Source organism: Ochlerotatus camptorhynchus, unplaced genomic scaffold, assembly GCF_037179485.1.
Source record: "Ochlerotatus camptorhynchus isolate MF236.1 unplaced genomic scaffold, CSIRO-AGI_Acam_v1.1 ptg000046l, whole genome shotgun sequence".
Classification (NCBI taxonomy): domain Eukaryota; kingdom Metazoa; phylum Arthropoda; class Insecta; order Diptera; family Culicidae; genus Ochlerotatus; species Ochlerotatus camptorhynchus.
This window is the reverse complement of record NW_027040537.1, coordinates 827,298-854,887: the sequence shown is the minus strand read 5'-3', so window position 1 is coordinate 854,887 and position 27,590 is coordinate 827,298. Positions and strand designations below refer to the sequence as shown.

The 27,590-nt window shown below is 42.2% G+C and overlaps 1 protein-coding gene across 1 annotated transcript in view; it reads right to left on the bottom strand.

Annotated features, from left to right (window-relative positions):
* LOC135716908 (adipokinetic hormone/corazonin-related peptide receptor variant I-like) overlaps nucleotides 1-27,590 on the bottom strand; it is a 221,250-nt gene that overhangs the window by 87,553 nt on the left and 106,107 nt on the right. Inside the window, exons 2-3 of the mRNA XM_065239031.1 lie at nucleotides 22,668-22,858; nucleotides 12,132-12,359 (exon numbers count right to left, since the gene is read on the bottom strand). Of these exons, the coding sequence (XP_065095103.1) occupies nucleotides 12,132-12,359; nucleotides 22,668-22,858 (419 nt within the window). The remainder of the gene's footprint in view (nucleotides 1-12,131; nucleotides 12,360-22,667; nucleotides 22,859-27,590) is intronic.

Below are 27,590 nucleotides of genomic sequence, written 5' to 3'. Positions count from 1 at the left end.
CAATAGCTCACTTGGTAGTTGATCTACACCAGTTGCTTTGTTGTTCTTCAGCCGACCGATCTCCTCCTCAACTTCTTGAAGATCAGGGGCCGGTAGCCTGTCGTCTTCTGTGCGTGCTCCAAGGTCTGTTGCCGTGCCACCTTCGTTTTCTGCTGCTTCACCGTTGAGATGCTCGTCATAGTACTGCTTCCACCTCTCAATCACCTCACACTCGTTCGTGACAAGGTTACCGTCCAAGTCCTTGCACATATCGGCTTGCGGCACGTAGCCTTTGCGCGAACTATTTAGCTTCTCGTAGAACTTCCGTGTGTCGTTTACGCGGTACAGATTTTCCATCGCCTCGCGATCTCGGTCTTCCTGCTGACGCTTCTTCCTTCGGAAAACCGAGTTTTACCTGTTCCGCGCTTGTCTGTATCGCTCCACATTCAATCTCGTGCGGTGTTGCAGCATTCTCGCCCGTGCTGCATTCTTCTCCTCTACTAACAGTTTGCATTCGCCGTCAAACCAGTCATTTCTTCGGTCCGGGATTGCAGTACCTAGTGCCGCTACAGCAGTACTACCTATGGCTGAACGGATGTCCCTCCAGCCATCTTCAAGAGAAGCTGCGCCAAGCTGCGCCAAGCTGCGCCAAGCTGCTCTTCCGTGGGTAGTGCAACTTCCAGCTGCTGCGCGTAGTCCTGGGCAATTCCGGCGTCCCGTAGTTGCTCAATGTTGGGTCGCGGCGTTCGACTTCGACGTGTGTTATGCACCGTCGAGAGTTTTGAGCGCATGCATACTGCAACTAGGTAGTGGTCCGAATCTATGTTCGCACTGCGGTACGTGCGGACGTTGATAATGTCGGAGAAGAATTTCCCGTCGATTAGAACGCGATCGATTTGGTTTTCTGTGTGTTGGTCAGGTGATCTCCAGGTGGCTTTGTGGATATCCTTGTGGAGGAAGAAGGTACTTCGAACTACCATTCCCCGAGATTGACGTTCGATATGGCATGCAGGCTGTTTGGCCCGATTGCCGGTCTATACATTGCCTCCCGTCCTACCTGAGCGTTCATGTCGCCGATGACGATTTTGACGTCCCGTTGCGAACAGCCGTCGTACACCTGCTCCAGCTGCGCATAGAACACTTCTTAGAGTTACCTCTGTTATAAGTGTCCCTAGAACTGAGCTCATTCATGAATTTGGAAGGAAAACATTTTTCACCATTTTTTCACCGATAGCAAAAATATCTATTTGTATTGTCCAGATGAAGCATTGTTCTCAGAAAAAAAATATAATACATTTATTTTTATCAATTGGCGTAATCTTTAGATCCATATACCAGCATTATACTCCGTACAGACTATGGTTTATATCATGTAATGTACACACTTAGAAATAACTAATTTTACACGTGACGGAATCCATCTTTGACATAAAAGATGAGACGTAAACAAACATGTCATGTAATATTAAGTGCTCCGAGACTAGAAAGTTCGAAAAATACGTTTGATTGAGCTATATTTCACATCTGTTATGACTTAAATTTATGTCAAAGTTGACGCTCGTATATGTCACTCTCTGATCACCTAAATTAACATTAATTTTTTTAAATGTGTAGGCTGTCTTGCAATGGGCACTTATACATACACACCTAGAAAAATTGATGTACATTTTGGTGCTCTTAGACTGACGAGCGTCAATTTTGACATAAAATTGAGTCATAATAGACGTGAAATTCTGCTCAATCAAACGTACTTTTCAGTCTCAGAGCACTTAATTTTACATTACATGTTTGTTTACGTCTCATCCTTTATGTCAAAGATGGATTCCGTGTAGGATTTCCAGTGAAAACTAGATGTATGAGTGCTCATTGCAAGACAGCGTATATTACGTGATATAAGCCATAGTCTGTTCGGGTACAGCGTTTTAGAGTCATTTCCTCTGCTTGGATTGGAAAAAAAAAATCATGTTTCAAGATACTTGAACTTTCGAAATTTACATAATTATGCAAATTTATTAACTTAGGGATTCCATTCTCCCTGTATCTCACTTTTAAGATTTTATGATAATGAATAATGACATCACTTTAAAAAGAATATATTGAAAGAACTCCCCCAGTCTCCAACAATTGCCACCCCTGAAAACAGCACCCTCCAAGTCGCTGCGTTGCTTTTTGACTGAAACAACGTCCTGTCACCAACAGCCAGAACAGTTTTGCAGATTGAACACTTAGCACTCCATTCACCGAGATAGCATCAGCTCAGCATACTTGGATCAGTATGCGAAGTACTAAATAAACGCAAAACAACTACGGTGCCAAAATCGCAATTTTCTCCTGTGTATGAAGCAACTTTCCACGTTTAGCATTATCGTCGATATGGTTGCCGTCATCTCACGGCCAATTAAACCAACTCAACATTGAGTTAGTGAACGAAACAAATTTGCAATAACGTAGGTTACTAATATACTGAGTAAAATTTTCATCAATTTTCCTGGAAAAACTGCGATTCTGAGTAAAAAACCACTCAATTTTGAGTCGTTCTCATCGGCCGTGATGAAGAAAATTGAGTTTTCGATCAAATTCAAATCATTTTCAGTTGTTGCGTTTGTATGTGGTGGGGCTTTCCGATAGCAAGCTCTCGAAGGTATGGGGCACGACTATCAGCCTATTGACGCTTGCCGTCCAATATAGACAGCGCGGAGACTTAGAAGGTCTCCAACTTAAGTTAAAGTTAAGTTGCGCAGGTATAGGTTCCAGTAGGAAAGGTATAAAGTACAAGAAGAAGAAGTATGCGTACAGAAAACGATCAACTTTTTCTCCTGCCAGAGAGGACTGTTTACTTTTGTTGGCAGGAGTTGGGAAGAACGTTCGGAAAGTTGGCGGAGGAAAAAAACAGAAAAATCACTTCTAATCGTTGAGCTACGTACTTACCTACGTTCAGCTTTCCCCCGAAGAACGCGTTACCCACTGAGTTCTACCCACGCTTTGTCTCGGTGGGTTTTCAAACAAGCGCTCTGATTTTCCGCGAGTGACTAGTTCTCCATTGGCACTACTCACATGCAAACAAATCAGACCGACTGGTTGAAACCCCGCCGAGAAAAACCGGTGGGTGCAACTCAGTGGGTAAAGCGTTTTTCGGGGGATAGCTGTATCAAGCTGAGGCGTTCGTGTGTTCGTCGACGATGAGCATGAGTTTTTTTTTCCATTATAAAGAGTTTTGTTAATCTCTTTATTGAAAACAGGATCTATATAAAGCATTAGGAACTGGAGGGATGTGTTTTTGAATAGCTGTTCCTCTTTTATATAATTGGGTTTTTGCAAGGGGTGAGACAGCTTTACTCAGAGTTGCTTTTTTTGCAGCGAGTAATACGCGAGTAAATCAATGTACCTTAAAATTTAATCGAAGTTCAACGATTTTTCTGTCTGTTTACTCCTTGGTTTACTCCGTTTGCCACCTTCACATAATATTATTAGGTGTCAGTCTTGTTTATAAAGAAATTAGAATTCTCACGTCATTTTTAAATAGGTCCTATCTACATTGATCGATTCTCTTCATCGAATTTCTCTTTGGATCGCACCGACTGTGTTAAGATATGTGTTCCGGATATTTTCGACACCCAGATTGACGGAAGAAGCAACAATCTAGCACCTAATAGGGAAGAGCGCTACTTCGTCGTAATCGCCCATTTCCGTTTATCGATCAGAAAAGATCAATAATATCAATGATTTCACCATGCAACAAATTAATAATAGGTTTGTTCTGATGCGTTAGCTTATTAGCTACAACATAAACCCTGTTAGAGCGCATTGTATGAATATTTACGCTCATTGTTCTCAAAACAAAAGAAGCGCTCCTAGCGAATCCCCTTTTTCTACGTTTGTCCGTAGGACGAAGAAAATCTAATGGCGTTTCAATGCGTTAGGACGGAATTGAAACTCGTAGAACGAATTTAGAATCAAGAAGCAGTATTAGATTTTAAACAATATCTCAACAATTTGTGACTCTTTATCAAATCCAACGGTAGGTATGGAAAGGTGAATAAATTTAGAAGTCATCTTTGACAGAAATAACCAATTTTTTGTTTAAACTCGTTCAGGAAAGAGAGGTAAAGCGCGGGTTGTGCTTAGTACGACGGAAATTAGATCAAAAACCCTACGACACAGAACAGGAATCGTGTTTGTAGAAAATGATTGTATTTTCGATAGCGATGACTTGCGAAATTGAACAATCGTTTGTAGTACGGTGAACGAGAGCTGCAGTTTTTTCGGAGAGCGGCTGAGTGTAGACGCTTTAGCGCGCGTAGGTGTGGATTCGAACACGGAGACTTTTGCGGGGGTCGTCGTACTGGAACAATGCAGAAAATAACATCGTCCAGCACAGTACTGAAACAATCCGCAGCATCATTGATACTAGCGATCGATTCGATAAATTGCCAATCAATGTCCGCAAGCACATTGTTCAATGCTGCGTAATCGGCCCGGCGAAGGTCCAGAGAGTAGCACTTAGATGACGGCGTATAAACAATCGGAATGAGCTATTCCAGTAGACTGGAAATGGGCGAGGTACTTAGCTCGCTGAGACAGCAATCAGAACGCCTCCACCGCGCGATTTTTTACTGTTCAGGGGAGAGCGGTCAGTTTTGAAGACAGAATAATGTGATCCGAAAAGTTGCGATGAATAGATCCGGTCCCGTTTCCGTCAATACGATCAAATCATATTCAGCCTCCGCAACAGCAAAAAAAGAAGTCGCTTTTAGTCCTCAACCCACGCGCGTTTTGATAATAAACCCGGATGCCATTTGAGGAGCGATCCCGGGAGCTGGAAACAGAAGGAAACTTAGGCACCGAAAGTTTAGAATCGCAATCATACTCGGCTGGAGTTGCAGGCCAGAAGCCCCAGATTTGTGTTGTTGTTTTACTTGACAGTAGCTTCTATTCGGCTTCGCATCTCCATATGTTGCTGTGATGGAAAAATTGAGAAAGGAAATGGCAGTTATCTTGCTCAATGAGCAATGTGAGCTACTCGAGGTGCCTCAAAAGTAACTCTGAAATTGCTCATGATTAGGAGCTGTCTTGCCCCTTGGGTTTTTGTTTTGATTTTTACTTTCCTTCATGCTAAAACTTTTTACGTTAGGGGGTGCCACGAGGAGAAGAGTTTTGGTGAGTTGCTAGATCTACAATTTTACGTAAAAATATATAATGTTTACAGTGCCATCTGGTAGAAAACATTTCTACCGCCCATTGCATGTCCGTCCAGCACAAATCAGCAAGCCGAGAAAAACGCATTTTAATTTTGACCCATAACATTGGTTCTTATGCGATGGCCCAAGCTCAACATGGTACATGTTTTCGTGAAGACTGGTGCTTAGCTGTTTTTCCAAACTTTTCTAGAACAAAGTTGTTTAGTTCATCCAGTATTATGAAAGCTCAGTTTTGACAAAAACGCAAATGGGACCGACTTGCGATGAGTGGCAGATTTGTTCTATCAAATACCAGTGATAGACTGTGTGACTGACAAGAGATTATCCCTGATTTCAGAGATAACACCTACTTCCTTAACTACCAGGGATTCTCCGTTCTTCGCTACGTTGATGTAGGGGAAAGTGGGGAAGTTTGGTTACCTTAAGAAAATCATCACTAATGAAACTAAATTCAATGGAAAATTCGAATGATTGTGAACCAAATGGATATTTACAAGCCCTATTTATATTATGAATATAAATTGAATATTAAAATAAAATTTTTGAATCTTATGAAAGAAGATTTAAAACATGTTCTTTTTGTAATCGAATAAAAACCGTTGGGGTAAAATGAGCACCCTATCAGGATGGTACGAGCAACCTTGTAATCAACCGGTTCTGTAATCAATATTCTCTTCCGCACGAAGTTGACTGTCTACAAGACGCTGATTAGACCGGTGGTCCTTTACGGCCACGAGACCTGGACTATGCTCGTGGAGGACCAACGCGCCCTTGGTGTTTTCGAACGGAAGGTGTTGCGTACCATCTACGGTGGAGTGCAGATGGATGACGGAACGTGGAGGAGGCGAATGAACCACGAATTGCACCAGCTGCTGGGAGAACCATCCATCGTCCACATTGCAAAAATTGGGCGACTACGGTGGGCTGGGCACGTCGTAAGAATGCCGCACGACGACCCAGTGAAAATGGTTCTAGAAAGCGACCCAACAGGAACAAGAAGAAGGAGGCGCGCAGCGGGCAAGGTGGATCGACCAAGTAGAAGGTGACCTGTGGACCCTTCGCAGACTACGAGGCTGGCGAACTGTGGCCATGGATCGAGTAGAGTGGAGACGACTTCTTCGGACAGCAGAGGACAACAAGGCCTTAGCCTGATTGGTAAGGTAAGGTAAGTAACTCTAAGACTAGAAGGTCCCGAAGAAACGTGCTCAACTTTTTGGCTCAGCTCTGGTACTCTCTTCGGCCCAAGCTAATCGATTCACCCCTCGAAACATAGGAAAATCCAATAACCCCTAATTTTATCTGTCAAACTTTCATATCGAATCAAAACAAACATTGTGTAGTACTAGAATTTCGACTAGAATGGGGTATGTTAATCGTTTGCTTGGCTAGTCAAGTAGTGAGCCAATTTAAAATCATTAGTTTCGTATTGATTGTTGCTTATATCCCATTCACATTTCAGCCTATATCACGTAATATAGGCTGTCTTGCAATGAGCACTCATACATAAGATTTCCAGTGAATACTAGATGTATGAGTGCTCATTGCAAGACAGCGTATATCGCGTGATGTACGATTTTATGTGAACGGGGTATTCGACTGACATTAGAGACATTAACACTTACTAGGATTTTTTTTTGAGCCCAAATCGACAGGTTTTCAAAGTCTATGATATTATAAAATTCATAGAATCGTTTAAAAGGCAGTTCGTGTTTGGTAGCTCTGAGAATCGGACGTGTTAAAGTGCCAACAATCTAAAGTTTCAAAGGAAAAAATGAAACTAATGTGTGATGACCTGTTATCTATGTACAAAGACAAATCTTCTATGTCAGTGATAATAAAATTCAAACCGGAGGATGACCTAGTAAGGACACTGGAGATATTTCCTGGATCAATGGACTTTGTGTACGACAAATATCGGAACTGCAAGGTGCAACTATCGGCAGCGAACGCAGTGGTTAGGTACATCAGGTTGTTTAACTTGCCACCGGAGGTTGATGACAAGGAGATTCGGAATGTCATGTCCAAGTATGGGAAAATACAACGAATGGTAGAAGTATGGAGTTGGACTGCCATCGTCTGCCAAAGAGAAAACCTCGTGCTCGCAACGGCAATTTGGTGGGTGAAGCGAAGCCCGGCAACAGTGAATAAGCACAACGGATGGAGTCGACTGGTGTGTCACACACAGCAAAACCGAGATCGGATGAACCCTCGGACACACAACAAATGAAGACGGACGGTGGTTCACACACAAAGGAAAGCGGTGAACCAGCACAACAAATGGAGACGGATAAGCTCTCGTTGAAAAGAGCAAGAGAAGGTGAGCAGCAGAACAGTAGAAAGGAGAGCGACGAAAGCTCTGTTTCGGACACATCGGATTCTACCAAGGCGGTTTTCACCCTCAGTGGGTGGCAGAAAGTGATAACCAGAAATTGGAGCAAGCAGATGAATCATCAGGAGAATAGAAGAAGTAAATCAGCTAGCGAGAAGCCGTCGGATGTGTAGATTGGTTTTTTTTTCCTTTGGTTTGTTTTTTCCGTCGATCTTGTTTTCCGTGCTGAGCACCAATGCTACCGACGTGCCAGGAAGGCAGCTCCCACACCTGGACCCTACCTATCGACCCATCAACTCATGAACCGGGGACCAACGGCTTTACTTCCCATCCGAAGGAAGGCGTGATCAGAGATGTTATGCCTCAGAACATCCCGGCGGCGCCGACTGGGATTAAACCCAGGCCTGCTGGGGTGAGAGGTAATCACACTTACCACTACACCACCGGCGCCGTTATGTGTAGATTGGTTAGTCAGTTGGTATTTTTGAGTAGAATTTCAATTCATATAGTTTCGGTATTGTATTAGTCAGTAGAAAAATGAATTTTGTGGTTAAAGTTGTGTCAGTTAATTTGAATAGCTCTACACTGAGAAAAAGTCAATGATTGTTTCTATGTGTTCCACACATAGATTTTTGCAATTAGATTTATGATATAGTTTCTATATGCCAGACACATAAATCTCACTTGCACATATCATCTCTATATGTGATCACACATACTGTTTATATGACACATAATCTGTATGTGTTTTGTTCCATGATATCTAATTATGTGTGGCCAAATGAATATTATGCTTAATATTTTATAGAAATTTTCTATTAGTTATGTGTGGATTTTTACTAGTGTACGTGAACAATCAACAAAAGTGTTTTGATCTCAATCTAAGTAATCCGCGAGTTCGTAGTAACCACTGTTAGTTTGTTAGTCAAATAAAACTTTCATTCGTTTCCAAGCATTCCTCAAGATCAGACGTCTTTTATTTCACTGCATTTACAAGTGGTTATGGGCCCAGAACACTGGACATAGCACAAGTTCAAGTTAAAGAAAAGTAGTTCCGGAGCTCCCACCATGTTAAGAAGCCCAATCCCGGAAGATCGGAACCATGGCGGAGGCAGTTCAAGCGAAGGTGCAGGATCGACAACGTAGAGGACCCATACTGTTGGAGGCGGAAGTCTGCGATCATTTGGCAATTTCATGAATGTTCGGGCCATTGAGAAGCTGAAGGGACGAAAAACGAATTCAAAGGAATAGAAGCATCAAAATTCGAAATGGTAACATTTTTCAGCCCCCCTCCCGGTCAGATGACAAACACGATCGTCACGATTTGATGAAGGAGATAATGGAATAGGAATTACGATCTGTTCTTCTCTGTGTCATAAGTGTCACATGTGATTCATATAATAAGGGGCCACATTGCGCATCTCGAAACGAAACACTTTTTGTACGAATGCTTGTATGAAAAAAATGTTTTTCGAGATAGAGCTTTCCTGTACCAGCCATGTCAATGGGACTAAAGTTGTCCTATTGTCAATGTTTGCCTCAAGTAGGTATTTTTTCCAACTAAAGCCTAGTATACAGATCGAAGCGAAACGAAAATTGAAGCACGCGAAAAATCATGAAATTTCGCTAGCGAAAAAGGTTGTGAAAAAATGTTTGTGGAACATTTTTCAGTTTCCTTTTTTCGCAGTTTACAGTTTATGTGAAACGAAACCGATCAGTTTACACCTCCAGTGAAGTGAAAATCTGACAGATACGCTCTTTCTCGAAACGTCAACTTTTCGCTTAGCTGCTGCTCTTTTCGCTGCATGCGAGAAAAAAATAAACGTAAGCGAAAAAGATACGATCCACAAAATGCGTATTTTGACTATAATATTGTTTATAACTTTGACAGTTATGGTCAGAGAGGTAAAGTGTCTTCGGGTCAAATGTGTGTTTTGTGATTGCAAATAACTTTCTAGAACAAACTTTGTTGATAAAATCGCGTCCAAAAAAGTTATTTAAAAAAAAACTGTTTTTGGGGGGTCATTTAAAGAAAACGTTCGTTAACTCGTTACGCAATCGTTTTACGAAGTTGGTGTCTTCAGCAAAGTTGTTTCATTTGACATAATCTACAACTTTGCTGAAGACACCAACATGATTTGAGCAAGTTTGTAAAATTTTAATTTTGCCCTTCCCTTCTAGGTGGATAGATCAGCAATATCGATAGTCCTTTGAAAACTCTGCAACTTTTCTGAAGACACCATCCTTCTAAAATGTCGTTTTCATACCGAAAAATAAAAAACGCACGTTTTGGGGGGTTTTGAACCACTGTGCTAGGGGATGAGTACTTAAGGGGGTCAGATTTTGATAAGTTCTTTAGTGGGAATGACACTGATGAAGACTGCACATTGTAGTCGAAATACGTATCATATATGCTCATTGGAAGAAATATACGTTACCGCATGGTTCACATTTCAACAGAATCAATATATGTTGGTGAAAACTACAGAAATTACCTTCAATGAAATCAGTGAAGCCTATTTTTATACGAACAATATTTAATGGGCCTAGAAATTTGCAATGAAGTAGGATATTGTACGCTTGTTAGTCCCACTAGGAACTGTTACTTTCAGTGTTGCTTTGATGGCCACGTTGCGTTTGAAGTCTTTACTCTTGTGCTTGCATGAGCGTGCTTGCGTTTTCGGCGAAGTTTTGGAAGATGCTGGATAGTTTGTATAGCTTTCGATCATTAAATTATACCAACAATAAATTTGTTGACATTGCTTCTTCTATAAATCTTTTAAAGGTATGGGCATTTCAAGAAACTAATGATGAATGCACTATTTAGAACATAAACTTCTTAACATCTTGTACTACTCCTTAGCAAGATGAACGTAGGCATAAAGGAGATTGTGCTTAATCATTTTGAGTTCAACCATAGATTTATAGCGGCTGACATGCTGTGGACAAAAGATCAATACGTTACACGATCGTTGACCGTGGGCTTCGATGATTTCAAGAAATACTTTGGATGAGTTGACATGCACATGCAAATTTCTTCCGTACGGAGTTGACCTTTATGCTGCGTATTATCATATTATAAAAGGGGCTTTTCAACATGGGACAATTAGGCTTGATATTGATTTTATACAAACCCAGAACAAATTATATGTTTTTTTTCAATTTTCATTCCAAAGTCTACGTTAAAAAGTACTGTTTTATGAACAAAAGTGAAAAACGTCCAACTACATGGGACAGATATGCGTAGAACGGCAGTATGAGCGTTGGAAGGCACGTGAGTGCTATTTTTTTTCGATAGAAGCAGGTTGTGGAATGAGGTAGCCAAGCATAAAATGAAACAGTTTTTCAACCACGAAAACTTTGTTCTGAATAGTCTAATCTTCAGTGAGAAAAGCTATTTCTTTGGGAAATGAATGAGTGGATGCATAAACAAAAGTCGGGGCAGCCAACGTTGTTAGACATCAAGTTAATCAAATCGCGGTTGATGGAGATTGAGCAGGATATGTAGGTTGAAACATTTAGGAAACCATTTGGATGGTTTCAGTTGTATGCAGGATGACATGATGAACATTTTTCAGGTTGCAGCTCAAGTAAAACGAATTCAAAGTAATGGAAGCATCAAAATTCGAAATGGTAACATTTTAGTTTCAGCCCCCCCTCCCTGTTAGATAACGAACACGATCGTCACGATATGATGAAGGAGATAATGGAATAGGAATTAAGATCTGTTCTTCTCTGTGTCATAAGTGTTACATATGATTCATATAATAAGGGGCCACATTGCGCATCTCGAAACGAAACACTTTTTGTACGAATGCTTGTATGAAAAAAATGTTTTTCGAGATGGAGCTTTCCTGTACCAGCCATGTCAATTGGACTAAAGTTGTCCTATTGTCAATGTTTGCCTCAAGTATTTATTTTTTTTAAACTAAATAAAGCCTAGTATACAGATTGAAGCGAAACGAAAATTGAAGCACGCGAAAAATCATGAAATTTCGCTAGCGAGAAAGGTTGTGAAAAAATGTTTGTGGAACATTTTTCAGTTTCCTTTTTTCGCAGTTTACAGTTCATGTGAAACGAAATCGATCAGTTTACACCTCCGTTGAAGTGAAAATCTGACAGATACGCTCTTTCTCGAAACGTCAACTTTTCGCTTAGCAGCTGCTCTTTTCGCTGCATGCGCGAAAAAAATAAACTGGATCGTATCTGTTTACAGTTCAAAGCGAAGTGAAAATTTTACCAATTGCGTTTTCCACACAGGTGAAAAATTTAGTATTTTGTATGAGGTTTTCGATTCGCTTCGATCTCTATACAGGCCTTCAAGAAAGACCCACTCAATGCTATAATAAATCATGTGACTGTCATAACAGCATTGTACGTGACTCAAGTTGAAAAATCCCCGTTATGAGAAAGGAAATTGCCAATGCCTTCACCATTTCGACAGCTGTCCGACATCGAACCACAACGAACTGTATCTTCCTCTCCAGTTATTTCTCGGACCGACAACTTTCAACCCATGGCGAAATATTTTCACAATCGTTAACCAAACATAATATAAAAGTGTAGTACAAACATTGACTACCCGGTCTCCAAAACAGTAAAAAAGAAAGCAAAAAAAAACTCACCTGTGGAATTGCGTTTGCAAATGCGACGAACCACGCTCCGCCAAGCATTATTTTGCCCCGTTTCCGGGCGGCCGAAACCCGTAGCGGATATATCACAGCAAAGCACCGATCCAGGGATACACACACCAGCACGTTGGAACTCAAGTACAGACAGAATGCCCGCATGAACAGGAACACCTTGCAGGCAACATTACCAGCGTGCCACTGGACCGTGATGCGCCATCCGACCTGTCAAAGATTGAAAGAAAAATAGAGAAACAGAACTTTTGATAATACGTTTGCTGACTCAACTGTAACTGTACGAGTGACAGGGTGGGGAAATGTTTTCATCAAAGACCAAATCTATCAAAACGGAAACTTTCTTAAATTGAAGTTTCCAGTGCAAATACAAAATTTTCCCTGATTTTCATTTCCCTCCAAACATGTTGCTACACTACCAGGAATTATGAGCAGGCCTTGATTTCGGTTACGTAAGGGGTGCAATCATGGCCTCCTCCTACACGTGGAGCCATTTCTTTTCAAAGTTGGACATTACCCATAATGTATTGTGGCAATTTCCGGAGAGACCGACACGTCTCGCCGAGATGGAAAGAATATTAACGCGGGTGCCATACCATACTTAGGGTAGGTGTTCCAGTAATAGTGGTGTACATATAGTTGCAGGATGGGCTTCACGCCGGAACAATGATGGATAAACGAAATAAATTTATTTTTCATCGGCACCCAAGTGACACTAATTCATAGAATTATGTTGAGTAAACTTCTTTACATCCAGAACCAGTCATACATATTTTAAATAAACTGTTATAGAACATCCCTAATAAACAAATACCATAAACGAACTGTATCCCGCATGGGTAAACTATCCCACAAATGGTTTGGATGATACCCCGAACACGTCGTTAAGCTCTCTTTTATGGTTATTTTTATTAGGGATGTGTGTTGCTTGGATAACTCTCCTAAAATAGAGTAGATTTGCATATTTGAAACTTTAATATTAGCCTAAAAATTGAAAACAATTATTTTTCCTTAAAATGTTGCAGTAGTGTTCCTATAATAGTGGAATCCATTAGAAACCAATACGTTCCACTATTATAGGAACCAAAGTAAGCAACTACCGCAACTACTGGAACAGGTTTACTATTAATGGAGGACCTATTCTAGAACAACGTATAGCATGGACCCCGTTAATTTGAACGTGCAAATAATCGGGGGTCATTTTTAATCTGAACTTCTGGTAACCCTATGAGCATCAGAAAGGGGTTTTTGGCAGCCTTATTTGCTGTTTTGTTTTGATTCTGCGTTCCGTTTCATATCGTTCCTTTCGATTTACTCCGTTCCATGTGTTAAATGACGTTTGAGCAATGTCTAATAAAATTTTGCATAAGCGTAATTGCAAGCTTTACAGTAAATCATTACTGACGAAGGGCTAGGACATTGAGAACAAACAGTTCACTTTTTCCATAGTGTTCCATAGTAACACCCTGCATTATGTTGGTGTAGCATCGTTGTAGCTACCTGCATCGCAAAAACGAAAACGACATAAAAAACCCTATTCTGCACCTTTGGTGTATTTACCATATGGTTTGTTTGTACGCGCTAAAAGCCTACTTGCGATTAGGAAAATAAAGCCCACCCTAGCTCGGAATGCGTGGGTGCGTTCTTTCTCATCCGCATTTAAGGACAACGAATTTCACTTTTTCACGAGAATGACGAAACGCGACAGAAGGAAATTGTTGATGGTTGAGTTTTACTTATCCTTCTCACTGCCATGCCCGGTCGTTCAATCTCACTCAGAGAAATAGTAGCTTCTACTCAGATGAAAGAGAAATTTCCACGGGGGCAACAATCACGCATTTAGGCTTAGCTCACACCAATGTGTGAGGATGACTTCAACAGACTACTTTTTCCAGCATTCAGCACTGCGATACAAGTGTAAAAGAGTAAGCTGTTTTGTTCTGTCGTACCTCCGTCAGTTTTACCGCTGTCAGTATGCCAAAAAGTCAAGATAGAGCTGGAATTAGGGCGTTACAGCCTTTGTAAACAATGACTTCTCTTGTTGATTTCTCGGAATTCAAGGCACGCCTACAAAAGCCAACATATCCATCGAGTAGTAGAAGTCTTCCTCTACTCGATGGTGATGTCGATTTGACAGGAAGAGCCATGACTTCCGAGAGAAGTTATTGATTAAAAAAGCTCCAGCTCTATCTAGAAGTGTCAGATTGTTCAAAAATGTCAAAATCATGTGAGCTATGGTGCTATGTGGTTGACAGGGATAGGGTCCCCCTGGAAATTTCCCAAAACGTAGTTTACTCAGCGCTGACCTACCCTAATAAACAAATACCATATACAAACTGTATCCCGGATGGGTAAACTATCCCACAAATGGTTTGGTGGATGATACCCCAAACACGTTGTTATGCACTATTTTATGTTTTTTTTTATTAGGCTACGTTTTTCAGAAATGTCTCTTTCAACTGAGTAGAAGTTACTTCTTCTCTGACTGAGATTGAACGGCCGTGTGCGTATGTGGGTGCTTGTTTTCCATAATTGTACGCTCATTACATTTTTCGGATTCCATCTCGAGGAAGGACATACCGAGGAACGAAGCGGTAGCGACCCTCATCACAGAAAATCCAGGGCTCAAATAATTCTGGCTGGGTTGCTGCGATTTGCATTTAAAACATTGCTTTAAGCTCCCTCAAGGAAAATTAACTATACAAAAACAAATCTCCTTCCGCCCACATCCGCATCCGAAGGGAAAGACAGAGGTAAAATGTTCGTGTGAGGTCAAATTAATTCGTGAATTTGACGAGCAGCATTACCTAACTACTTCAGTATTTCAGCATTTCTGCACACCAAATCCCAGAATTATATTATGGACTGCCTTCCCCTTGAGTAGCTGAAACAAGAGACGAGAGCTTGATGGACGGAAAGCAGTGCTGTGAATTAAGATTTTTCTTGTTGCCTTGAAACGGTCCGAAATGTAACAGAGCTTGTAATGTAGAGCTCGCAATAATAAAGAATGCTGTAGATTCAATGCGCATACCTAGTTTGTTATGAAAAGTTTAATTTGTTATGATGCTATGTTCTACATTTCAAGAAACAGACAGCATGGAATGGAGCCACTCTTTACAAGAACTTGAATTAAGTTGCAAACAGAGAGCATACTGAACAGTTCTTTGAAAACAAACATTACATGCCGATGCAGTCGCTCTTGAAAATTGAAGGATTGCAAATAATATGATATCACAAAGTTTTTCAAATCTTGGGAAAAATTGCTTCTGTGTCGTTTTAAAAACCTTTTGAGGTTATCGTCACCAAAACATCTAGCCATGAATTATCTGTGCATTTGGTTTTGACGTAGAACTACGTCTTTGTCAACTATACTATAATCAAATAATATGTATGGTGAAATAGTGTTAGGTTTTGAACGCTTGTATCTTTGTCAATCTATCTATCTATCTTCTATCTATATATATAAAAATGAATTTCTGTCTGTCTGTCTGTCTGTCTGACCCTTATAGACTCGGAAACTACTGAACCGATTGGCGTGAAAATTTGTATACAGGGGTTTTTGGGGCCGTGGAAGGTTCTTATGATGGTTCGAGACCCCTTCCCCTTTCTGTAAGGGGGGGCTCCCATACAAATGAAACAGAAATTTCTGCATAACTCGAGAACAAATCAAGCAAATGGAACCAAATTAGGCATGTGTGAGGACATCGTGCATGCCTTGGTTGATTCAGGTGATCAAGGAATCTGAAGTGCAGGACAATTTAGAGAATCTAGAACATCTGATACACATAGAATTGAAACGCAAATGATGTGCATAATCTATATGAACTTTAACTAAGCATGTTTGTATTACTCGGCTGGCAAATGACCGGTACTTCGCGTACTTGAAGGTTATAAAATAGACCCGTCACGCAAGTGAAAGTTGTCCTTAGCCTCTTGCCCAGTAACTCCTATCCCTTCCACCCCGCGGCGCCGGCTGGGGTACGAGTAACCTTAGGGAAGATCGGGTAACCAACCCCGGTGGGAACTTTGGTCGTATGCTGACAGGGAAGGGGGAGCTGCATCCTTTTCGGAGGATGTAGCTTACAAAACCCGAGCGTCTGTTCTCTATGTTAGGGGCGGCTCAAACAGCGTCTGACTGGCATCCAGCGGCTGAATACGAAATGCTTCTCCCCGAAAGCTATACCCAAGATGGCAGTCCCATCATGGCGGATAGGAGACCTTAAGCCAACCACCTACTGTCTCCGAAACCTTCAAATTGTTACAGAAACCTGATTTTATGGCAACGACTTTTAGCGCTAAATAACGGACAAGAATTGGAACATGGAATGTACTGACGCTAGCCCAACTGGGTAAACTGACACAACTCGCCAGTGAGGCCCGCCGTATGAAGCTAGAAATCCTGGGACTTAGTGAAGTCCGCTGGTCGAATTTTGGAGAACACAAGCTGCCTTCGGGAGAGGTACTTTTATATTCTGGTATGCGAGGTGAAAACGCTCCGCGGCATCGTGGAGTTGGCTTTCTGCTTAACGCCCAAGCACAGGCTGCGCTCATCAAGTGGAAACCTATCAATGAGAGAATAATCATTGCCAGATTCAGAACACGGGTCCGAAACCTTACCATAATCCAGTGTTATGCGCCAACCGATGCTGCTGAATTGCAGGACAAAGAGAACATTTACAGTCAACTGAATGCTGTCGTGGATAAGACTCCAAGAGGTGATATCAAGATCTAGACAGGCGACTTCAATGCGAAGATCGGTTCCGACAACTCGGACTATGAGCGCATTATGGGACGCCATGGTCTCGGAGATATGAGCGAGAACGGCGAGCTGCTTGCAGAGTATTGTGGCAACAACGACATGGTGATCGGGGGTTCGCTCTTCCCCCATCGCCCAGTGCATAAAGTCACATGGGTCTCCCGTGATGGATATACAGAGAACTAAATCGACCACATCTGCATCAGCCGAAAATGGAGACGGAGCCTTCTTGATGTTCGGAATAAACGCAGCGCTGACATCGCGTCTGACCATCATCTCCTGGTCGGTGAGATCCGCCTACAGATTGCGCGGGTTCAACGGCGTAGAAAAACAGTGGACGAACATCAAGAATGCCTTTATTGAAACAAGCGAGACCAACCTGCGTGAGCTGCGCACTCAGAGGAAGGAGTGGATCACCGATGAAGCCTGGAGGAAGATCGAGGAGCGGAGAGAAGTAAAAGCCACGATAGAGCGAGCAAGGATCCGAGGAGCCAAGAACGAGGCCCGTCAGCGGTGTTCGGCTCTAGAGAGGGAAGTTAAGCGCTCCTGTATACGGGACAAGCGAGCGTGGGTGGACTCCCTGGCTGATGAAGGGGAGAAAGCCGCAGCAACTGGTGATATACGCCTCCTCTATGATGTTTCACGACGCCTGAGCGGGGCAAGGATGAACCCAAGGATGCCTGTGAAAGACGCGACTGGACAGTTGCTCACCGACCCCACTGAGCAGTTGAAACTGAAACTAATGTTCTGCCCGACAACAACTCAGCAGCACGAGACTCCTTGAACTGTGTCTCAGAGTCGGCGCACTACTGGGCAAACTGGAGGGGCTACGCGGATGAAAAGGCACTCAAGCTTTCAATTAAACTGCAACACAACGCGGATCAATTTAAACACTGTATTTCTCCAATTACCGATAGTGTGGATTGTGTGGTGTTGTGTTCGATTTTCTTGACACATACCCTTGATGACGATGGCGACTACGACGACTGCAGACCAGCGAGCGCTCGCTGTGGTTCCGGAAAGATCCTTAAAGGCCGATCTTGTCGGCAAGATGGCAGTACCACCGCTCGGTGAAATTGCGGTACAATTCCGACAATGGCGGACGAAGCATGGCTGACCGAACATCGGCCGTAGTGCGATGGCGGGTTGGTTTTATCGGGCTGGTATAGCGGTTTGTGGAGATGGTTCCGATGCACAGGCACTTCCTTCTGACGAAGCCGGTCGACGACGGCAAGGCCGCCCTCTGTCGAACCGGGAAGAGAAATTCTCCTTGGCGTTTAGGGCCTTCAGCCCGAGAACGATGTTCTTTACGGTTAGGTCAAGGTAACTAAATGTCACCTAGACCGTAGCGTGCAATGGCGGTCTTTGACTCGCCAACCAGAAAACCATTTGATTGGTTGAAAAGAAAAGGTTCTAGCGAGGAGGTAACATCCATTAGTGCCTTGGACCAATTTAGAGGATGTCTTTGACTTTACCTGAATCAGCTGAATTGGTTATTTCCACTTCACCTTGATTCACTACTCGCACTGTATTCTGTTAAAATGTATTCCACGGACACTTCTGGTCTACACGCTTGCCTGAGATAAAGTGAACGATGGCCGTTCTCTAAGCATCGCAGAACCCTTCAGCTCATCACCCGTGACTCCGTGTCACCATTTTGCCGCGGCCATGCGCGCCTTATTCAGCAGTCGGCCGTTAAGCATGGCCGTACCGTCTGCCCAGTGGGTTTCACCGCAAGTGTTACACAAATTTATTTTAATGCTCGATCACATGGTGCATATTTCAAATAATGTATTGAACCTTTGTAACAGAACGGTTACAAAACGTTGGTTTGAGCACTTTGAACAACTTCTCGAAGTTTCAACGGTCAACCAACCATCAACATCTCGGCATGATCCGCCAAGGGTGAGGCGCGTTACTCGCGTCAACACTGAAGCTCCATCATTGCAGGAGATAGAAGCAGCCATCCGAAGTATGAAGTCCAACAAAGCCCCGGGGGTCGATCGCATATCAGTAGAGATGCTCAAAGCTGACCCCATGCTATCCTCACAAATGTTGCATCAACTATTCGTCAATATCTGGGACACCGCGACTTTTCCGGCCGACAGGATGCAGGGCGTCTTAGTAAAAGTCCCCAAGAAGAGGGATCCAACTGTATGCGACAACTGGCGAGGCATCATGTTACTGTGTATTGTCCTCAAAGTTCTGGGTAAAGTTATCCTCAATCGGATACAGGAGAAGATCGACGTGACTCTCCGACGACAGCAGGCAGGATTCCGTGCTGGAAGATCCTGTGGGGACCATAGTTTCACGCTCCGCATCATCTTGGAGCAGGTCAATGAGTTCCAAGAGTCCCTGTACTTGGTATTCATTGACTACGAAAAAGCTTTCGACCGACTAAACCACGAAAACTTGTGGGGCGCTCTGAAACGCTAGGGAGTCCCTGATTAGATCGTCAACCTCATCGAAGCGCAGTACGAGGCTTTTTCTTGCAGAGTGTTGCACAACTGAGCCTTGTCTGACCCGATTCGGGTAATCGCGGGTGTGAGGCAAGCATGTATATTATCACCGCTACTGTTCCTCATCGTAATCGACGAGATCATGGTTGGAGCTTTTGACCGTGTACCGAACCGTGGATTGCTGTGGCAGCCTATTACTATGGAGCATCTCAACCACTTCGATTTGGTTGATGATGTTGCGTTATTAGAATAACGGCGCTCTGACATGCAGAGTGAGCTCGACGACCTTGTGGAACGCTCCTCTGAAGCAGGTCTAACCATCAACGTCAACAAGCCCGAATCGTTGGATGTCAACACGGAAGCCGTTCCAATTTCACGGTAGCTGGGCAGTGGAGATTGTCAAAAGCTTCCAATATCTTGGCAGCCAGATAGCGTCAGACGGCGGCACCAAGAGCGACATAGGTGCACGGATTAGGAAGGAGAGGGCTGCTTTTGCCAGTTTGCGAAATGTATGGAGAGCGAATCAGATCAGTCGACGCACCAAAATCCGAACGTGAAGTCTGTGCTGTTAAACGCCAGTGAAACATGGTGTGTATCAGCGGAAAACACTCAGAAGCTGCAGGTGTTTATCAACCGATGTCTGCGGTACATAATTCGTGCCTGGTGGCCCTACAATTGGATCTCAAATTCCGAGCTTCATCGTTTGTGCCATCAGAAGCCGATAGAGACAGAAATTCGTGAGCGGAAGTGGAGGTGGGTCGGCCACACACTACGACGGAGCGGAAACAAAATCTGCAAGCAAGCACTGGACTGGAATCCAGCAGGAAATCGCAGCAGAGGCAGACCCAGAGGCTCGTGGCGGCGGAGCCTTAACAGTGAAATTAAGAACGTTGACCGAAATTTGACTTGGGCACAGGTCAAGGCCAAAGCTAGTAATCGCCCAGGATGGCAATATTTCACAAAGGCCCTTTGCACCCCTGGAGGTGCGCAGGATCATTAAGTTTGTATTACTCCATGCTTAACGTTAGATATCAGTGGTCATTTTATACGATAGATGAGGAGATGAAAATATAGAGTTGATAGTTCCGTTAGAGAGTGAAAGCGACCAAAGGTCAATTTTGAAGAAGGAACGAATCGGGTTGATCATGTCCTTTAACAAACTCCCCGGATGGGGAGGGATGGTGTGGGATATCTCCCCTCGCAACCACTGGCAAAAGAGATGATCAACGATTTTCTCACGTACCTTCGATGTGCGACAAACCTGGAAAAACATGAGGCAAATTTACTCATCGCTGAGTTCCTGCACTTTATGTGATTTGTGAGTAAGCTAAACTCATATTGTGATATTGTCAATATACGATTATTGTCCATGAAAGCAATCGTGTGGAGTCCACTTGAGACTAGTCGATTTCATTGACTTCATTAGCGACAAAGGAAGACCAGTGATGCCAGCGAAAAATGTCACTCTGATTTTCAGTCAGAAGCACAATGCTGACTAAAAGTAAATTGGTACGCCCCTCGCGCGCCGCTAGCTCACCTCCAAGGAGCTGGATTACCGAGGTGAAGCTATCGGTTAAGTTGTGTGAGTAATACCCCTGTACGATACAAGCAATTGCGTTTACGTTGATTTTTTTGGTTTACTAATACAATCATGTTTCACGATCTGCTTCACCTCTCTCTGTACCTCATTGGCTGGCCTCTTGTGTTGAGAATCAAAAATCTTTGACAGTGGTTTGTTTACACTTCTATAGAGAACAACTGGTGCAAGTTTGATCAAAGTAGTCGATCGCGTTCAGAAATAACGTCAAATCGAACTCGAAAAAAGAAAACATATTGTGCACAAACGGCTAGAAAATCCGGAGTGGTCCGGTTTTAAGCTGGCTAAAGTGCGGAAGATGCCGAAAACAACAGTTTGTTGAGTGTTCAAAACCTTCAAGGAACCGCTGAGTGTGGAAACGAATCAGCGGACCTATGAACTAACTGGAACCAGGGATCGTCAGCTGCACAGCATGGTGTTGACGTGCGTTAATGCCAACCCCGGTCTTTCTATCCGAGATGTGGCCAGAAGGTACAACGCCAACTTTCAAACGGTGCGGAGCATCCTTGCCAGGGAAGGATGCAAGTCGTATAAATCCAGTAAACATCCAAACCGGCACATGAAGCAGAATTCCTTGGCCAAAAAGCGTGCTTGTACGACCGTTTTCTGACGAAACACAATGGCCGCACTTTGATCGATGACGAAATATGCACTCGATTTTAAACAGCTTCCCGATCAAAAGTTTTACATCGCGACTGAACGTGAGGATGTGCCGGGAAGTTCAAGTTCGTGTTAGCCGACAGGTTCGCGAAGAAGACCATGATTTGGCAAGCGATTTTCAACCATTCGTCACATCCTCGACGATGACATCTCAAGTATACATCGAAGAATGGCTGAAAAAGCGTGTATTGCCGTTGATCCGCAAGCATAGATGCAAAGTCATCTTTTGGCCCGATTTGGCCAGCTGCCACTACTCCAAGGTGGTTCTGGAGTGGTATGCTACCAACAAGATCGATTTTGTCCCCAAGCTAATGAATCGTCCGAATTGCTCGGAATTTCGACCAATCGAAAAATATTGGGCAATTTCACAGCAGCAACTTCGACGAAGCGGCGGGGCGGGCAAAATTGAAGAAATGCGCTGATTCCGTGTCCGTTTCCACTGTGCGGGCGCTGATGGGCTTCATCAATAAGAAGGTTCGAGATTTCGTTCGAACTGAAGAAATGTAACCATCTAATGCCGTAACTATGAAGTTTTAATAAAAGTACTGTAAAGCAACCATTAATGGACTTTTCAAACTTATTGAATCAAGAATTATAGGTCTTTTTGCGCGTACCAATTTGCTTTCAGTCAGCCTTTAGCTCACGGAATGTAGTTGCTCAATTCCAAGGATGTTTAGGGCGATAAATTTGCCTCATGAGATTAAAGTGCAAACTAAAGTCTATTTGTCTACATCAAAACAAAGTTGTTGGAACAAATCGTAGGTATGTAAATTAACTTTTTCCAGCTGTGCTAAACCGACATTCAAAATCCCAGCTTCCCATAGTAGCTATAGAAATAATAATTGTTTTGGAAAAGTGCTCTCCCTCGACTGTTTGTACAATTCTGAGTTTTGCAAATACCCTTCTAGCATTGCGTTAGTTGGAAAAAGTAAAACTTTCTAGCTACTGTTTGCTCGCCACACTTTCATCTAATAAGCAATGAAGTTATCTGCTCAAATTTCTACGAAACGAACGCAAGTTTGTATAATTACAAGTGGTAGACTCACCTCCAGAGGAATCATGATGAAGGCCACCATCAGGTCTGCCACAGCCAGATGGCAAATCATGAGACTGACGCGGGAGCGACGGTGGCGTCGAGAACGGAACAGGGTTATCACGACGGACAGATTGCCGCCGGCAGCAATGATGAACAGCACGCAGTACACGATGATGACGGCCACGGTTGAATCGGTGTAGCCTACGATAAAAAGCAGAAGGAGAAAAGTTCCATCATAATACCATCATCATTGTAGCTCCTACACACTTGGGGGAAATAATTAATCGACATCGGTAACAACAAAAAACGGCAAAGATGAATAATGGTACGGAGGGTTGTTTTCCTGGGATTGAGACTTTCCGTAAACAATCAGTAATTAACAGGCTCGTGTTGATTTTCCAAGGAATCAAATCATGACACGGTTCGATTCAAGCTTCTCTAGCCAAGGGCTAGATTCTATTGAATAAAACAGATCGTAATAAATTATCCATCAAGATAACCACTTTGCCGGTAACAATGGCGATAAATAACCTGGCCTTGAGCATTCCCGGTAGACATAGTACCAAGATTGCTGCCTATTTAGACGAAGTAATCTCTTTTTTTTTTGTCCGTTTTCGTCATGCTCGACTGTGGAGGTAAAAATCGCTCGTTCAACTTAACCTCCACAGTCAAGGACGGTGGGTATCTGCCTACTTCAAATTTTATGAGCAATATATTTGAATTGAGTTTCTGCGACCATGATATTTTATTCTGTTTTCGTAATAAACTGCAATGTAGAAATTTATAAAACCAGGAATTTAGAATTTGAATGAAGAAAGCTGTAAAAGTTATTCGATCGCAGTCCATACCTTTCCAACGCACGAACTCTTAAATGCAAACATAAACAACAATTTCAAGTCATGAACCACCGTAAAATGGAATATAAATCAGATTCAATAAATATTTCCCCAGTCGGCCCAATCCACTCCGACCGAACCATTCCAGGCTTAAACAGGCGACCGCATCGTTCACATCAATAGCCTACCGAAATCCAATAGCCTCTTCTGCCAAAACACACCCATAATCCCACCCACAATGAAATGTGGATCCAGCCGTAATAACCGTTTGACGGAAGTTTGATGATTATTTCCATTTATCTGAACCATAATTTGTGCACGCCCCTGACTGTGCAACCGCGGCGATAATAAACTGTGTCCACCTCCACCATCCCATCCTTTGTCTCGGTTGCTTGGATCCAAATGGGGTCGAGTTTCGTCAAGTTTGATGGCTCTGATGGTTCCACGGCACGCTTCGTTGCTGCAGTTCACTAGATTCAAAACCCCGCCGGATTTTCAGGGTATGTATTTGTGTTTGTGCTCGACGTGTGGTTGGTGTCATAAATCAGTCAGGAAAACTGTGGACTTTACGATTGCAACTTCATGGCCGTAAAAGCACCGGGTTGTGGAACAAACACAAGTTGCAAATTCAGTTTTTGTGGTTTTCCGCACTAGCAGTGGAAAAAATAATCAAGTTGTCGTCATATACCAAAAACAAACGAAACTAGTATTCTGACTTTTTTTTTAGAAGAGGAACTTTTAAATGACAAGCTTTTATGATAAAACACTGTTCACCCTTCCAAGAAAAACCAATCCATAGATGAAAGGTTTTCCATGCGAATAAGCGAAAATGTAATATTCTCTGTGTGACCCTCATCCCCTTCCCGCGAAGTTCCATTTCCATGTACTCGGTCGGCACTGTACTGGGCAAATTGTTTTGATAAAAACTTTTCATCAAAATGTTGCGCATAGTTTGGGGCTGCCACTGTCAGAACCATGCAGGCTATCTCATCTGTCTATCAGTTAAATATTTAGCTCAGTTCGGCAAAACAAAACAAAAAACGTACTTTAATAGCACACCGAGTTTGTTTGGGATGTAATTTGCCTCTGGGTGCTGATTGGCTGATTTTATCTGCTGATACTCGGGGCGAAACGAGTAAGTGTATTATGCAGGAAATGCTCTGTTAATTATCTTTATAATTGGAAATTTCACCCCCCATTAAACACTAAATTGAACTTTGGCCAATGCCTTTTCAGGAGTATAATTGACAATATTCAAGATGACAGTTTCTGCACGTCAAACTCGCCACCAGGGATGCCAGATTTGAAGACATGGTTTCAAGAGTTGATAATGGAAGAGTTACGCAGACTGAAGCCAAAATCTACATATGGAACTTGCCAAACCGTCTACCTATCGAGCATAGTAGACAAACTGACTCAGTTGCGTGGGAAGTATTGTTTGCACAAATCAGGATAATAGAGGAAACTTTCACAACCCAGGTGAAGTCATCCGAGGTGTAAATAAAAACAAAGGTTGCCCAAATTAAAAAAAAAAGCCCATTAATCGACATCAGTGTTGCAAGCTTCACTCTGCGTAACTCTCGAGGAGGACGACTCTATCTACGATGCAAAAAAGATTGTGTTTTGATGTGGCTAGCTGCGCGCACGCTGAGTAGATAGAAAGAAGATTGATGACGATTCTGAAGATTTCCTGCAAAAAGATGATGAGCGATGCAAGTAGATGCGACAAATGAAAGAAGATTTTTAGAAGATTGATTCGCTAGTGTGAGATTTGTTGAGCATCTAGACTTGAGATTTAGATGTGTCGCCCCCCTCGGTAACTCTTCTATTTTAAACTGTGATGTCAGGCATAACATTTGATAACGACACAAAAGCATTTGTAAACAAACTTTCTAAGGCCCTTTACACGTTAACCAAAATACGCCCACGCAAACCACCCAGCAAACCATAAATCGTAAAAGAATGTTCACATCAAGTCGTATATACACGCATATTAAATTAGAATTGCATATAACGGCAGCCAATATTGCATCAAGTTGTAAAAAGATTACATATAACGATTTTTTATGATTGAAATAAAACTTTTTTCCCTAGTTGCATAAATCACCGTATTTGTCCACCCGAAATCATATTGCGAGAAAGTTGATGAACATTACATATAGATACACATGAAGTTATTTTATATTGCATATCTTACTGTTTTTATTTATTTGATTGTGGAATCATTGTTCAATCTACGATTAAAAACAAATATTCGGAAAATCAGGAAAATCAGGCGGAGTATGAATACATTTGTTTAAAAAAAAAAGTTGACGCGAATCCGCAAAAGTGGAACGTACAGTCGCTTGCTTCAAAAGCATAAAAAAAGGATCATCCCTCAGATTTCTCAAAATAATTCGGATAAAAATAACGATGTGGACCAACAGCATTATTCTAGTTCATCGATTTCTTCTTCTGCTTCTGTCACCTCTGAAGAATTTAATGAGGCCACGGAAGCTTTGGATAATGAAATGAATACTCACGGTATGGATGATTCGAAAGAAATTTTAGAAGATATAGTTGAAAATGAACGATACCAAGGTTAAACCCAATTTTACTAAAAGTAATTTAACCATTTTTAAAAAATAGCTGTACTTTCATTCTTAGGATCACTTCAATCTGAAATCCGGAAATGGGCTTCGCAATATCAAATATCGCAAGCAGCTTTGAAATCGTTGATTGGTGTGCTCAATACTCACTTGCAGGTGGATCTACCAAAAGATCCCCGCACTTTTATGAGAACCCCTAGAGCTTTGGAAATCATAACCATGAAAAACTATGGTAAATACTGGCACCATGGCTTGGAACGTGGCCTACAAAAGCGCTTGGAGCATGTTGCTGTGGATATGAATGTATCCCTTAACATCAACATTGATGGTCTTCCCATATATAAGAGCAGTGCCAATCATTTTTGGCCAATTCTTGTGAATACCCATGAGTTATCACACATTTCTCCAATCATCGTTGGTATTTACTATGGAGCAAGCAAACCAAAAGATGCCAATGAATTTTTATCTCCTTTCATCAATGAGCTTACATCAGTTCTTAATTCAGGTGTGATAATTAATACTCACAAAGTTTCCGTAAAAATTCAAGCGTTTATATGTGATTCTCCCGCTCGGGCCTTTATTAAGTGTGTAACAAACTATAACGGCAAGTTTGGATGCCTGAAGTGTATGACGAAAGGAAAATATTCCCATGAGACAAGAACCATGATCTTCCCAGAAGTGAATGCAGAGCTACGGACTAATCAAATGTTTCGAGAGAATAAATACCCAGAGCACCAACGTGCCGTGTCTCTACTTACGGAACTACCGATAGACATGATAGATGATGTCGTTGTTGGAGATGCGTTACATTTATTAGAGTTAGGCATTATGCGGAAGCTGATTAATTCTTGGCGTACTGGATGCATGACGAAACGAGCGAAATGGAGCGCTTACGGAAAACAGGTTATCTCTGAATATTTGGTTGATTTAAGGTTCCCTGTAGAGATTCACCGACGTATGCGTTCGTTGGAACATATTTCACTTTGGAAAGGGTTGGAATATCGAATTTTTTTGAACTATGTAGGAGTTGTGCTTCTAAAAGATCATCTACCACCTACATAAGTATTATGAACATTTTTTATTATTGTTTTGCGCAGTCCGTATTTGTTCTGTGGAAAGATACAAATTATTTTTACCAATCGCGAGAATGCTCTTAATTGAATTTATAAATGATTACAAGATACTGTATGGTACGGAGTTTATCACAAGTAATGTACACAATCTTTGCCATATTGTAGACGAAGTGGAAAAATTTGGAACATTAATATCTCTTTCCGCATATCCTTTCGAAAATTGCCTACATTCATTGAAAAAGCTGGTGAAACCCGGTCCTAATCCGTTAGCTCAAATAGCCAACCGAATAACAGAAGCTGAATGTAGTGAAAAATCATCAAAATTACAGCATTTCTCCAAACTTACTTTAATCAGTGTCATAAAAAACGAAAAAGTATGCAAAATTACCTTTCCATAATTTATTTTGACAAACAAGTTTACCAACAAATGGTTTCT